The following is a 12,428-nucleotide window of genomic DNA, read 5'->3' on the forward strand; positions in this document are numbered from 1 at the left end:
GCAGTCTGGATCAGCATTTTTACATTCTTTGCCGATATGCATTTTTTTGCCAATATCGGCATCCGTTCCGATACGTGGATCGGATCGGGACAAGCCTAATTGTGACAGAATTGTATTTTTGCGTGTGATTGTTCAGCACTTCTCAGTTGGTGCTGAATTCACATGGAAACCCATTGGGGGTGTCAGACTCTTCTTAACCCCTAAAATATCTCAGGCTCTGTCGCTTCACCAGGGAGAGTATCTGTAAATAGCAAGTTTCCAGTCTAACAGTGGTTCTTTGTTAGAGATCTGTTCTTAAATATGCATTCTTTTAAAACATTTCGTTGTAACTTGAGGTTCTGCAGGAAAACTATTTTCCCAAGTCTGGCAATCTTGTCACGTTGTGTCAAGAAACTTTACATAATCCATGAAATATCAAAGGATTAGTTTAAAGTGTGTTCTATCGAACATCCCAGCCGATTGCATCGAGTAAAAGACTCTGAGAATCCTCTCTTCTTGGATGAAGTGACATTGTGGTGTTGACTTTGCAACAATCACTCATACCAAGCATGGAATAATGTTTCATGCATGATACATTGATCTAGAAGTACTTTCAATGTAAAAGAAAAGTAAAAACTCAATAGCAGTTTAACACCTTTAGTGGTTTAATAGAAACAGATGAGCTCTAAAGCAAAGTTCAGGTTTGGAAGATGAAATGGAGAACATACAATCCGTCACAGTCTCAATTGGATAGACTGACTTAACTACATTAAATCTGGACTGAATAGATAATCAGCAGGAGGACAGCATGAATTGACCAGCAGCAGCCCAGCTGATGACTCCCTTCAGGATGGTTGCAGCTGGATGAACATCAGGCCAGATGGAGCTACTGTGAGGAGGAAACAAAACAGAGATTATAGAAAGGGAAATGCTCAGTGCTATCTGAGAGCAGTAAATAACACCGCATAGAAGGGAAGAAGAGTAGTGGAATATAGCTGAGTGAGAAAAAGTATTATGTCCTCCAGCAGACTAAGCCTATAGCAGCATTATTATAGACATAGCTCAGGATAACCTGACTTTAACTATAAGCTTTATGAACAATAAAAAAAAACAAAGCCTAGTGTAACAGACAGCCGTCTCCCAAACATCCTAACAGAATATAACTGAGTTGGTTTCTCAGGACAGGAGCCTGAAAAATAAAAGATCTGCCTCCAATCCTGTTTTTAAAAAATCCAGCTCTGCTTGGAACATCTGACATAATTAGGAAAAATAAACTCAAGACGAGCTGCAAACAGAACTTCTTATGTTCTGCTTTAAAATTCATCTTCTACCCTTCAATAAGTACAGACCTGGAGAACAGGAATGTTAGGAAAATGTTGGAAAAATGTGTCCTTTCCCTAAACCTTTCCTTTTAGGCTCTACTTGTTTTTGGTCAGTCTCAGGAGATCCCGTTTCAATTAATGAAAGTTTGTGCTTCTGATGAAAATAGTTTATTGGGTGCTTTAGTAGGTCACTGGAACAAGAAGGAAAACTAAGAACTTCTACAACAGAATTACTCTTGTTAAGTAATTATAAACAGTTCAAAAAGTACTAGTTTCCCATTAATAAATACAAATGTAGGAGAAAAGGATCCCTGATGGGTTATTAAATGTGATTTACTTCGTATCATGCAGAATCTAAAGCGTTATGTTTCCAAATATGCTGTTTTTGTAAGTAAAGAAGTTTTTTTTTTATTCCAATTTTTTTTTTTATTTCTATATAAATACATAAGGACAGAATTCACTATGCTGGGAAGTTAAATCACAGCACAGAAAGGACATCTTGATGAGTATCCAGCTCATAAAGTTGGAACGTTGTAAACCTCTTATTGAAGAAGCCTTGTTGGTAATCCTTTTTTTTCCCACTTAAAATTTCCACTTGAATATAATTGTACTGATTTGTAACTTGACAACAAAATGAAAGCGGCGTGCAAGCGCTCTGTACCAACCAGAGCAAAAACCATGACGTGTATTCGTCAGCATCCACTAGGGTCTGTCCCGCTTTGATGTGCAGATGAGCTCTGGTCTCCACGGAGGCCGACCGACTCTCCATGGTATGCTTACAGTGATGCTCTTAAAGAGGCTTTCATTGGCAGCAAGCCTTAATTCATAGTCGGGAGCATTCTGTCTGTCCCGTTTCTACTTTCTGCTCCCGGCCTGTAGCCTGCGAGCTGCGTTTCATTCAGATGGGGGAAAAGAAAATGGAGATTATAATTGATCGGCAGACACAAGGCTCGAATTAGCCATTTCCACGGCAACAGTGATCGATGGCAACTGCAGAGCCAGCAGAGCCTCGGGGCTGAACATCAAGGCTCTCAGTGGAAACAGCAGCTCTGTTGTTCCCTGTCATCAACTGAAGAAAAAAAAACAGTCTGGAAATCTTGACGCACAGAGAGGGAAAGTAGAAACTGATTTTCTTAAATTGGGGATATTTATGGATTTTGTGATGAGGAAAGAATTGAATGTCAGAATAAAACTTTTTTACAGAGCTTTGGAAAAGTGTTCAGCGTTTGACTTTTTCACATTTAGAGCGAGTTAAGAATTTGCATTTATATGAAGAAAAACTATATAAAATTGAACTTTTTGATCTGCATGTAAAATGAAAGGCGGATAAAAATGCTTGCATGCCATCTCCATGATGAAACCATCAGACCATAAGGACAAAGAGGCCAGTCACAGTCGACAGAACTGTGATATGGGTCAATCCTGCAAGAAAAGAAACTCTTCCCTGTTTATATGCTACACTGGGCCAGACCCAGAGTCTCTGTCCACGATGGGAAAATAAGTCATTGTTAAGAAATGCAAAGCTGGCAGAGATGCATCCTAAAAAAACCTCCAAATTTAATTTCACTCCAACTTAATTAAATGCCACACTTTTCTGACATTTTCTATTTGTGAAAAAAAAATCTCTTTTTTGTTCCACTTTAATTTTACATTGTTTCATTTGAATGAACAAATAAACTGAAATTTTTATTTGTAAAGAGACAAAATGTGAAACGCTTTATGCAATGCATCATTTGTTCTTTAGCAGTTGAACAAAACAGATTGAGTTTTTGTGTGTGTGTGTGTGTGTAGTCTTGTTTTACCTGCAATGTGAGGGACATATTTTGTAAAATATCCTACATGCGAGGACTTACAGGTACATATGGGGACATATTCAACCGGTCCCTATGTGGTTAAGTTCTGTTCTTTGAGTTGGGGTTAGGTTTAGGACTAAGGTGTGAATTCAGTTTAGGTTAGGATTAGGTACATATTCGTTAAAATAAGGGTCTGGGTTAGGCCATATAAAATGAATGCAAGTCAATAAAATGTCCCCATATGTCAGGAAAATAAAGGTGTGTGTGTGTGTAATGTGTGGCCATGTCTTTAATAACTGGTGGGGACAATTTCCAAGGAATATGCTACATTTTGGGGACTCATAGGTACTTGTGGGGACCAACAACTGGTCCCCATAAGGAAAGTTTCTCTTCTTGGGGTGGGGGCTAGGTTTAGGACTAAGGTGTGAATTGAGTTTAGTTTAGGTTTAGGGATAGGTATGTGTCGGTAATGGTTAGGGTTAGGGCAAGGGTCACGGTTAGGCCATGTACATTAGTGGGAAATGAATGGAAGTCAATGGAAGGTCCCCACAAGGATATTGCGACACGTGTGTGTGTGTGTGTGGATTGCTGGACAATATAATAGAAGTGACACTTGAGTGTTGATTTCCTCAGCATCCCGGAGCACCTGGTCAAAAGTATAACCTGGCAGACGCTTCAAGCCGTCAACTTCTGTCACAAACAAAATGTGAGTGAGTGCACCATGTTTTTTGTTTTTGTTTTTTTTCCCCCAGTGCAGTTCATCCTCCTCTCATCAAAGCTGTTTTTCAAATTCCTCTGTGCTCTCCTCCCTTCTCCATCTCCCACCGAGCCCTCAGCTTTACGGCTCTTCTTTTACTGCATGAATTCCTTCCCCTTGGCCAACCAGCCGTTAATGTATCACCTAGACACAACCAAAGCTACAAGGGCCCCTGTATATCGGGCTGCCATAAAATCCAGAAAGCCCCTTTTCCCTCCAAGTTTTTTCTTTCACAAAAACTTTATTCTCTTTATCTTTGAATTGTTACTCAGAATTTGCTCTTCAAATGTTCCAAAAACACCCTCTGATTGATGGCTGCTATCTGTGTTTTTGCAGTGCATTCACCGAGACGTCAAGCCAGAAAACATTCTCATCACCAAACACCAAGTCATCAAACTCTGTGACTTCGGCTTTGCCAGGATTCTCAGTAGGTTTCCTGGTAAACTGTTGATGCTGCCACTTAGTGGTTGTTTAAGATCATTTTACGTGAACTCAGTGCAAATACTGAAAACAAACATTTGGGTCAATCTGCAAAGATCCCAGTATGCTTAACTCAACCAGGTATTTATTCCTCAGGTAAAGTAATGTTAACCATAATACACATTTTATGGCCAATTCTGGACATATTTCTGGACATATTTTACAAAAAAGTCTGAATATTTTCTTGCTTTGAAGCTCATCTAACCACCAGGAAAAATCCTGCTGTGTGTCACTATGGGATGTTGATGGAAATAACTAAGATGGCCTGAAGCCTTTATTAAATGAATATTGTCATGAAATTAAATCAACCTCCTTCCTGTTCATAGAGGGTTAATGATGAACAAGTTTAGACAGACCCCCCCCCCCCCTGTAATTCTTCCCTAAAATTAGCCTTTTTGTGTTTCCAGCCGGCCCGTGTGACTACTACACGGACTACGTAGCGACTCGCTGGTATCGGGCCCCAGAGCTGCTGGTTGGGGACACCCAGTACGGGGCCCCTGTCGATGTGTGGGCAGTTGGGTGCGTGTTTGCGGAGCTGCTCTCTGGGATTCCTCTGTGGCCCGGGAAGTCGGACATGGACCAGCTTTACTTGATCCGGAGGACTCTGGGTGAGACCCGTCCTGAACCTGTGGGGGTTTGGATGTAGGGACATAGAAACCATTTAATAATTTGGACACTTTGAGTGACGGCCTAGTGGGTAGGGCATATACTTTGAATCCTGAGGTTGTGAGTTCGAAACCCACTCCCACAGACTGCCTCTCTGGGTCTCTGAGCAAGACCCTTAACCCCAGATTGCTCCCCAGGGGCCCCACTATGGCAGCCCATATGCAGTTAAATACAGAGGTACATTTCTCCAATGTGAGATCAATAAAGTTTTAATCAATTATAAAGAAGTTATTGACTTGTTGTAGCTTTTCTGCCAAATCATGTCTCAGATTTCTTCAACTTTTATCTACCATCTCAGTTCTTTGCAGAGACATTTATCTTCATGTGGGAACTTTTATTTTAATAGGTTCAATCTAATAGGAATGTAAAGCATAGGTTCATGAGACCCTGAGTTAAAATGCCAATAAATACCCAAAACTATGAGAAGAATATATGCTCTGTGCAGTCCTGAGCTTTAAGGCTCTTGTCTGAGCTGATCAGAGGAAAAGGATAAGGATAATAAAATAATTTACCAAACTTCATCATTAAAATCTAATTTTCTCCACAGAATAATTTTGTGCTCTTCTAGGTAATATTAACTGAATTTATTTAAAATGTAAAATACTTAATATTTTTGGGATGATGCCCAGAAAATGACTTATTTAGAAAATGTAGTCAAATTGATATTAAAAGCATAAAGTTTTTTCCTGATTCGATATAGTTTGTTTTTGTCAAGCAGATCTGACTGAGTTCAACGCTTTCTGTCCTCCTGCAGGAGATCTGACTCCTCGACATCAGCAGGTTTTCAGCAACAACCAGTTCTTCTGCGGAGTTTCCATCCCTGAGCCACCAGAGATGGTGAGTCTCTACCCCTGCTGCATTACATGTTTATATTTATAAGTCAGATTTGTGAACCTTTGGGCGTACAGGTGGCAGTGTGGTAAGCACACGACCCACGTACGGAGGCCTTAGTCCTCGACGCGGGCGACCCGGGTTTGAATCCGGCCTGTGGTCCTTTCCCGCATGTCTCTCTCCTGTCAAAAAAAAAACGAGCCACTAGTGATGTAAAAACTTAAAAAGATTTGCAAACCTTTATCCAGAAACAATCGAATCTAAACAGTAATTATCTCCTTCATCATGTTTGGTTTCTTAGGAACCTCTGGAACAAAAATATCCAAATCTCTCACATCAAACTCTGAGCCTTATGAAGGTAAGAATGTTTAAACCACATTAGAGAAAAATAACTTCCTAAAATGGAGTCAATACCTTGATTGATAGTATTTTTATTTTTTTCACGTATTGATCATGTAGAGCTGTTTGAAAATGGACCCGTCTGAGCGGCTGACCTGTGAGCAGCTCCTACGCCACCCCTACTTTGACAGTATGAGAGAAAAAAGCGAGAGCACGTCTCGAGAACTGGATCGTACCAACTACAAGAGGACCCGTCTACCTCGTAGACACCTTCCCCCCGGGGTGAGCAATAATAATGGTGTCCACATGCTGTCATTCAGGCAATCTTGTGCAAACCAGTTTGACATTCCTATTTCCATTACAATTCATCTCTTCATTGGTGGATAACTCACCAAACCATTAGCTAAAAAAACTAAATATAAAGAACATAATCTATCCAGTATAGCAGAGAGGTGCTAATTAATTCCACTTGATTAGGGTTTGTTAAGTTAGAATCAGAGACTTTAATGTGGCTCACTGTGACTCCAATGTAAATTTAAACTAAACTTCTAGCTGGAATAAAAATTATGCATGTTTAAGATTTATTATCGAATAAATTAATGTATTCATTCCATATATTCCAATCATTAATACACAAAGGTCATAATTTTCCATGACAGATAGCTCCCTGGACACTGTGGCCACTTTTAAAGGGAAGCTTTTTAAAGCACATCCTTAATCTTCTTATTCATTTGTTTATTTAGCTTTTAATCACGGTTGTCCTGCATGGAAATCTGTTATAGATACTGCAAGAGTGAAAAGTGAAGTAGAGGTTGATCCTGAACAAACAACCAGAGCTCTAGGATGGGAATCCTTGAGTAGACATAAAAAAAAAAAGAATGCTTCAAATTATTTCTCTCCGGATTCAAAAAACTGTTTAAAAATTCCAAGAAAGGCAGCTTCTATGGGACTGAAATGTGATTTTACTGTTTTAAAGAAGTTGGAAAAGCATCTTTTCCTTCCACTTTAACCACACTTTGTTACACCATCCATCCATCCATCCATCCACCCATCCGTCCATCCATCCATCCATCCATCCATCCATCCATCCATCCATCCATCCATCCATCCATCCATCCATCCATTTTCCATCACACTTATCCCTGCTGGGGTTGGGAGGGGTGCTGGTGTCCATCTCCAGCTGTTAGCGGGCAAGAGGCGGGGTCCAGCATGGACAGGTCGCCAGTCTGACCTAAGGACAATTTATAGAGGCTGTATTATGAAATTTAGGCAGGATCGGGGTGAGTCAGTAATAAAAATGACACACAAACTGTTTTTACTAGAATTAAAATGTGTCGTTTTATTCCGCCACAGAAAACAGCAAAGCAAGCACATCAATCAAGGCACGGTGCTGAATACAAATTATATCGTCTAAATACAATTTATATTGTCCCCCTACCGTGACACAAGGATCGGAGGGCCGGTCGATCCCGGCAGGGCAGCAACCCGCGCAGCTAGGCGTCCGTACGCAACCCTAGCAGACCCCCATCACTGCCAGTGGCCTGTTCTCATCTGAAGCAGTGGGCATCCAGTCACCTCCTTAATGTCTGCATCTCAGCAGCTGCACACCATCCGTCCTTCTGAAGTTAAGGTGTAAAGTTAGTCTCTGTGTCCCCTGTAGTGTAATCCATCCTGTTCGTGACGCCAGAAAATGTATTATGAAATTTAGGCAGGATCGGGATGAGTCGGAAATAAAACGACACATTTTAATCCTAGCAGAAACAGTTTGTGTGTTCTGTGTGTGCATCTTTATTGCCGACTCATCCCGATCCTGCCTAAATTTCATTATACAGAGGCCAATTAACAGTCATGTTTTTGGGAGGAAGCTGGAGTACCCGGTAAGAACCCAAACATGCTCAGGGAGAACATGCTAACTCCATGATCAATCGAAACCAGAACCTTCTTGTTGCAAGCCACGCACTGCACAGCCCTATAGGAGGTTTGAATACATATGCATGATAAATATATTTCAAAATGGACTCATTCCTTTTTATTTTCCTCTCCAGTATTTGCCACAGTTGACCAGCAGCAGCATCTTTCCAGCCCTGGACAATAAAAAATACTACAACAACCTGCGCAAGTTTAACTACCACCTCCCAAACATCTAAGAGCTGCGATGCTGATCAGAAGTTAAGCTGGACGACTGCATTTTCTGAACCGCTCAGGAAATAAAGCACTCTAGAATATAGTTTATTAGCATTATAATGATTTAAAAAAACAGTTTCAGTAGATTTTTGAATTTTTTTGTTCCTAATAAGACATGCTGGGTGTCTTACTGACTCTATGCACTATTGCCGGCATGTCCTTCTGGATGTGTTGGTTTATGTATGTTTTGCCAGCCTTTTCTGCTTGTTTATTAAGACAACGAGGAGCGCCGTGTTGCTCTGCTTGTTACAGAGTTGACTGATGGTAAAACTGCTCTACTGCCTTGTCCAGTTTGCCAAATGTTTGTGTTTTTTTAAATAATGTAATGACCTTTCTTAAAGTGGATATTTTGTAACAAGTTTAATCTTTCACTAAGTTATAATGAAGGATAAAAACGTTAATTAGTTCTAAATATGATATTTATTGACTTCAGTGAATACAACTGCAAACATTCCTGTTACAACAATTCCTTTAATAAAACAATAATCTTTATCCCTGGAACTCTCATTCTTAGGTTTCTTTCTACAAATTGTCAATATATATTTTACATTTATCCTACAAGAAATTAAGAATGACAAATTCCCGAGCAGAACTGAACGACCTTCAGTAAACCTAGAAATATCAGTAGGAACGGCCTAAACTGTAGAATGGCTGATTCAGGCACACAATCCAAAGCCAAACATCCAGTTGAATGTTTGAGGGTTTTCATTCGTGTTTGGAACAGGGGGAGCGCGTCCGTTCTTCAGAAGCACAACAGCCATCTGCTCTTGCTTCAGTCCAGGTCCAGTGAGATGTCCAGACGTGGGAGCGCCCTCTGCAGCCGGTCAACTGTCATTTCTTTATCTTTGATTCCAGGGAGATCACTGAGAAACAGATACTCCAAGTTCCTGGAGGGAAGTAGTAATTAATTCATTGGTTCTCTGTGTAACTGCTTTCACGGATTGAATAAAGAAAACTATTTTTATAACCACTAACCTGAGTTTATGGAGAGCAATAATGCCCTTGTCTGTCACATTTCCACATGAAACCACCTCCATCATGTAAAGACTGGCCTGCAGGTTCTCCACTGAGCTCAACCTTTCCAGGCAGATGTCTTCGATGTAGATACACTTGTTGAGTTTAATTTCCTCCACATATTTTAAGCCATCTAAGAAAAAAAAGGGCAATTTAAAATATGCTTAAGTATTATGCTGACTAAAATCAACTGCAGTATTGCCTTTTGTTTTAAAAAGCGTAAAAAAAAGTTAATCGGAAATATTTTTTGAAGGAAATTAGAATAAGTGATGGATGAGTCACAAGAAGACAAAAGAACATTCTTTGCACTGACCCAGGTAGTCGAACCCTCTGTGCATGATGCAGGATTCTGTAGCATCGATTGCCTGGATCTTGTATCTGCCAAGAGGCCCCGTTGGCAGTCCGTTGTAGTCATGATGCCAGCGGTCAAAACCTTCAAACCTCACTTTGGCGCCGCATCTTAGCAGCCACTCTGCTGCAGCTCTATCCGGACCAACGGCTTTGATCCGCTCATGGTCCACCCTGAATAAAACCAAGCAAATAGTCTGTCTAAAATACATAATGATCATATGAAATCATCAAGGTTTGGGAAAGACAGATGAATCCAGCAACACAGACACTTACAGAAAAAATTTAATGGATTGAAAATTGATCAAAATGCAGCCAGCATAAAAAATAAATAAATCAGGAAACCTTAGAGAAATACATACACACATGTACATAAATATACTCTTATCTAATGAATAGGTCAGTTCCAGACATATTCACAATATTAAAAGTTATAGTATTTAGGGCAATATATACCTATTGCATTATATGGTGCATACCATACAAAGGTAGCATGCTGGAACATGCAAATGTTTACTAATTAACTGGCAAATATCAATAGGTTTATTTTATGTTTTGCCGTAAATATGAAAAAAATCTTACTGCAGTATCATTAAAAAAATTATTATTTCACAAACGTCACCTGATCACTACTTGAACCAAGAATGGCTAAAAGGACATCTGAGGCCCCGCCTCCCTAAAATATATGTTTGGAGTACATTTAGTGAATAAATATTTACAATTAAAAAATTATTAGACTACAAAAATATTTCTCCAACATAATAATTAGGGATGCGCCAATGATTTGGCCAATCAAACTCCCTTGAGTTTCTTATTGCAGTTATTTCAGAAGTTTTTAATGTTTTACAGACAATTATTTGTTTCTTCCTTAATATCAGATAGAAATATCTGCTATCTTTTGATCTTATAAGAACTAAAAGTTATAAATAGAAATCTGTATTGGTCAAAATCGGAATCGGCATTTCAGGCTTTTTAAAGATCGGGAATCAGTGATCAGTGAACCCCTCAAACTTATATTTTATGCATTATGCCCTAAAGTATCCTTTTAGAATAAAGCGTATTTTGATTACAATTTTTCATTTGATATTTTTTATGTTATGTTTTTAAAACTGCAGGAAAGAATGCCACAAAGTCTCAATAAAGCAATTAGATAGATCTTCCTCCCTGAAAACCAACGAGCTACCAAAAGAACAATGCATTTACTTTTCTTTATCACCAGTTATTGTTTAACTACTAATATGAATTTTGTCTCATTGTCACCAAAGCTTAATAACAGACAATAACTTTGATAAGTCTAAGTCATAATAATTCCACTAAAATATACCAGTATTATATACATATTTATATAATAATAATAAAAAAATATATAATTTAACTTTATTGATCTCACATTGGATAAATATATCTCTGCATTTAACCCCTCCCTTTGGGGAGCATATCTTTAAAAACAAATCAAAACGTTTAAGGAAAAAGTCTGCTTTGAAGGTCCTGCATCACTTTAAGATCGGAGTCAAACATGTCAATGATTGAGGATTCTCACTTGTTAAAAACAGCATTAAGCCAACCCCAGAAGTGTCTGCGACTCCACTCCCTCTGCCTCGCCACAGACTGCACCGTCCGCGACAACAGCCCCATATCTGCAAAACAAACACACAGTTATTAACTCTGCGGCTGCAAAGAAACACAACGGGACGCCAAATGGAAAACAAAACAACTGCGTTTCAAATTAATCTCACCTGTCCTTCAAAAACGCAGGTTTTCTGTTTACGTTTTGAACGCCTCCATTTTGAAAACCTTTGACCTCAAGATGTCACAACCACGTGCATCGCTATTGGTTAAACATAACTACGTCATACAGCTCCTCCCCCTGTAGGAGGCGCGGTTACATATAGAACCCACTCACGGGACACAGCGGCTGCTTAAATGGCTAGCTGCGAAAACAAACGAACAAAGCGGAGACTCAGACCTTAAAAAGTCGCTATAACTGTTGGACAATGAAGAACAAAGTGTGAGCGGGTGTTTAAAGGGAAATAATAATGATGAGAACGCGGGGTGGAGCGTTTTTAAAGGCGGCTTGTGCAGCTCAGCCGAAGCTGCTGAAGGGCATTCCAAGCAGACAGATCCACAGGTAAGAGAGACACAGAGGAATGGAGAGTTTAGAGGAGGAGCATGTCTTTCATTCTCCAGTTTTGAAAATTATAGAAATAGATTATACAAATTAAGATAAAGACGTGGCATTTAATTTGTGGTATTTACAGGTTCCAAGTTTTGTGAAAACTTGTTCAAACTAATAGAATAGAAAAATCCCTTTATTGCCTCAAAATGGGGTAATTGTGTGGCAAAAATGGTCACACAAATGTGGACCCTGAAAAAGTGTTTAAAAATAACAGAATAGTTAGAAAATAATACTGTACTATAAATATAAATATTGTGCACCTGGAGAATAAATAATCTATGGAAATTTTCCACAGCTGTATATTCCATTTTCCAAAGAAAGTTCAAATCTAAAGTGATTTACATTTCATTAAATTGGTTTATATCAGGGGTCTTCAACAAAATTTCCAGGCCAAGGACCCCCAAACTAATTGCAAGGTGGAGCAGGGACCCTCTAATTATATATATTGTATGATATAGTGTTCTATCAAACTATAGTCACTCTATTACAGATGGAGTAATGTAACTAAAGTAATCCCTCCCTGGGATTATTAAAGTATT

General features: G+C 39.2%; 3 protein-coding genes across 4 annotated transcripts in view; 2 read left to right on the forward strand and 1 right to left on the reverse strand.

The window, feature by feature from the left end:
* The window catches only part of cdkl1 (cyclin dependent kinase like 1), a 10,133-nt gene extending 1,700 nt beyond the window's left edge, over window positions 1–8,433 (forward strand). The window contains exons 3-9 of one of the 2 annotated variants that reach the window (XM_015394231.1): window positions 3,728–3,800; window positions 4,188–4,278; window positions 4,739–4,939; window positions 5,752–5,834; window positions 6,130–6,186; window positions 6,288–6,449; window positions 8,213–8,433. In XM_015394231.1, coding sequence (XP_015249717.1) covers window positions 3,728–3,800; window positions 4,188–4,278; window positions 4,739–4,939; window positions 5,752–5,834; window positions 6,130–6,186; window positions 6,288–6,449; window positions 8,213–8,314 — 769 coding nt within the window. In that variant the 3' untranslated portion in view covers window positions 8,315–8,433. The remainder of the gene's footprint in view (window positions 1–3,727; window positions 3,801–4,187; window positions 4,279–4,738; window positions 4,940–5,751; window positions 5,835–6,129; window positions 6,187–6,287; window positions 6,450–8,212) is intronic. The other variant, XM_015394232.1, reaches the window with a different exon arrangement.
* A 407-nt stretch (window positions 8,434–8,840) lies between these two features.
* On the reverse strand, window positions 8,841–11,527 carry atp5s (ATP synthase, H+ transporting, mitochondrial Fo complex subunit s (factor B)). The gene is made up of 5 exons (XM_015394233.1): window positions 11,450–11,527; window positions 11,254–11,350; window positions 9,679–9,887; window positions 9,327–9,498; window positions 8,841–9,238 (listed from the first exon to the last, which is right to left on the reverse strand). Exons 2-5 carry the CDS (start codon window positions 11,346–11,348, stop codon window positions 9,124–9,126), a joined length of 591 nt encoding a protein of 196 aa, XP_015249719.1. The 5' UTR covers window positions 11,349–11,350; window positions 11,450–11,527; the 3' UTR covers window positions 8,841–9,123.
* Window positions 11,528–11,598: 71 nt separating this feature from the next.
* The window catches only part of l2hgdh (L-2-hydroxyglutarate dehydrogenase), a 9,939-nt gene continuing 9,109 nt past the window's right edge, over window positions 11,599–12,428 (forward strand). Inside the window, exon 1 of the mRNA XM_015394230.1 lies at window positions 11,599–11,841. Coding sequence (XP_015249716.1) covers window positions 11,750–11,841 — 92 coding nt within the window. The 5' untranslated portion in view covers window positions 11,599–11,749. The remainder of the gene's footprint in view (window positions 11,842–12,428) is intronic.

The sequence above is a fragment of the Cyprinodon variegatus genome, unplaced genomic scaffold (assembly GCF_000732505.1).
Source record: "Cyprinodon variegatus isolate N-32 unplaced genomic scaffold, C_variegatus-1.0 Scaffold678, whole genome shotgun sequence".
NCBI lineage: Eukaryota > Metazoa > Chordata > Actinopteri > Cyprinodontiformes > Cyprinodontidae > Cyprinodon > Cyprinodon variegatus.